The sequence below is a fragment of the Microtus ochrogaster genome, unplaced genomic scaffold (genome assembly GCF_000317375.1).
Source record: "Microtus ochrogaster isolate Prairie Vole_2 unplaced genomic scaffold, MicOch1.0 UNK16, whole genome shotgun sequence".
NCBI classification, from domain to species: Eukaryota; Metazoa; Chordata; class Mammalia; order Rodentia; family Cricetidae; genus Microtus; species Microtus ochrogaster.
This window is the reverse complement of record NW_004949114.1, coordinates 5,133,317-5,134,735: the sequence shown is the minus strand read 5'-3', so window position 1 is coordinate 5,134,735 and position 1,419 is coordinate 5,133,317. Positions and strand designations below refer to the sequence as shown.

At 42.9% G+C, this 1,419-nt stretch overlaps 1 protein-coding gene across 1 annotated transcript in view; it reads left to right on the top strand.

The window, feature by feature from the left end:
• Positions 1-923: 923 nt before the first annotated feature.
• Positions 924-1,419, top strand: part of LOC102001234 (small proline-rich protein 3) — a 1,878-nt gene continuing 1,382 nt past the window's right edge. Inside the window, exon 1 of the mRNA XM_026789228.1 lies at positions 924-1,402. Coding sequence (XP_026645029.1) covers positions 924-1,402 — 479 coding nt within the window. The remainder of the gene's footprint in view (positions 1,403-1,419) is intronic.

Here is a 1,419-nt window from a genome sequence, read left to right as displayed (position 1 = left end):
TTTGCAGCAATCCTAGGAGCTTACTGCTGGTTTGAGTTGTTCTGTTCTGTTTATGATCTATACATAGGTCAAAAAAATCATGGAACAAAAAAACATATAAAAGAGCTCCATTCACACAGATGTGGAAAACAAAATAACAAATTCAAGAGACTAGCGAAGAGGAAGCAGGTTTTAAGGTACCATTCTGCAGAAAAGGATACCAGCAGAGAGAAAAGACAAAGGTGTCCACAGTGCTGGACTAGTAGAAGACAAGATCTTGAGAAATTCCTGGTCTTTCTTCTCATAGGTCAAGACTTCCCAAGTTCCCTGTTCTTTTAGTTTAGGATACAGAGCTTTATGTAATGAATATTTGAAGCTGGAGGCTGCCCTCTTTCCTGCTTGTGGGCTCAGTCACAAAGCAAACTGCCAGCCAGAGGAGAGAATGTTCTAGGCTTTCCTGAGATCCTTAACTCTGATGGATGTGAAATGAGCCTCAATGAAATTGACTAAAGTTTAGCAATGGTAGTGCACGCCTTTAATCCCAACATTTGGGAGGCAGGGGCAGGTGGATCTCTGTGAGTTGGAGGCCAGCCTGGTTTACAAAGTAAGTTCCAGGACAGCCAGGACTGTTTCACAGAGAAACCCTGTCTCGAAAACCAAAACAAAAAACAAAAGAGAAGGAAGGACAAAAGGAAGGAAGGAAAGAAGGAAGGAAATAACTATAACCATTTATTTCTTATACAGAGGTGGTCAAATCACTTTAATATTTTGCTGTAAAAGTAAGTAGCAATTATAAAAATAATCTATGATTTCCATCTAGCTCAGGAAAATAAAAGTGTCTTTAATTTATAGGAGAAAAGCAATAAAAATATTTAGTATTCTGCACATTCCCTCAAAACTACCTAACCAGTTGTCCTGTCTCTAGGGTCAGCATCCTTTGAAGCATGAGCTCCTACCAGCAGAAGCAGCCCTTTGTGGCACCTCCTCAGCCTCAACAGCATCAAGTGAAGCAACCTTGTCAGCCTCCACCACAAGGAAAATTTGTTCCCATAACCACCACAGAGCCATGCTACGCAGATGTTCCACAACCAGGAATCACTAAGATTCCAGAGCCCTTCAACACCAAAGTGCCTGAGCCAGGCTACACTGTCGTCCTTGAGCCAGACTATACCACAATGCCTGGGCCATGCACTACCAATGCAACTAAGCAAGATTATACTACAATCCCTGGGCCATGCACTACCAACGCCGCTAAGCAAGATTATACCACAATTCCTGGGTCACATTCTACCAACATCCCTGAGCCAGATTATACCACAATGCCTGGGCCATGTTCCACCAACACCACTGAGCAAGATTATACCACAGTCCCTGGGCCATGCACTACCAATGCTACTAAGCAAGACTATACCACAATGCCTGGGTCATTGTCTACCAACA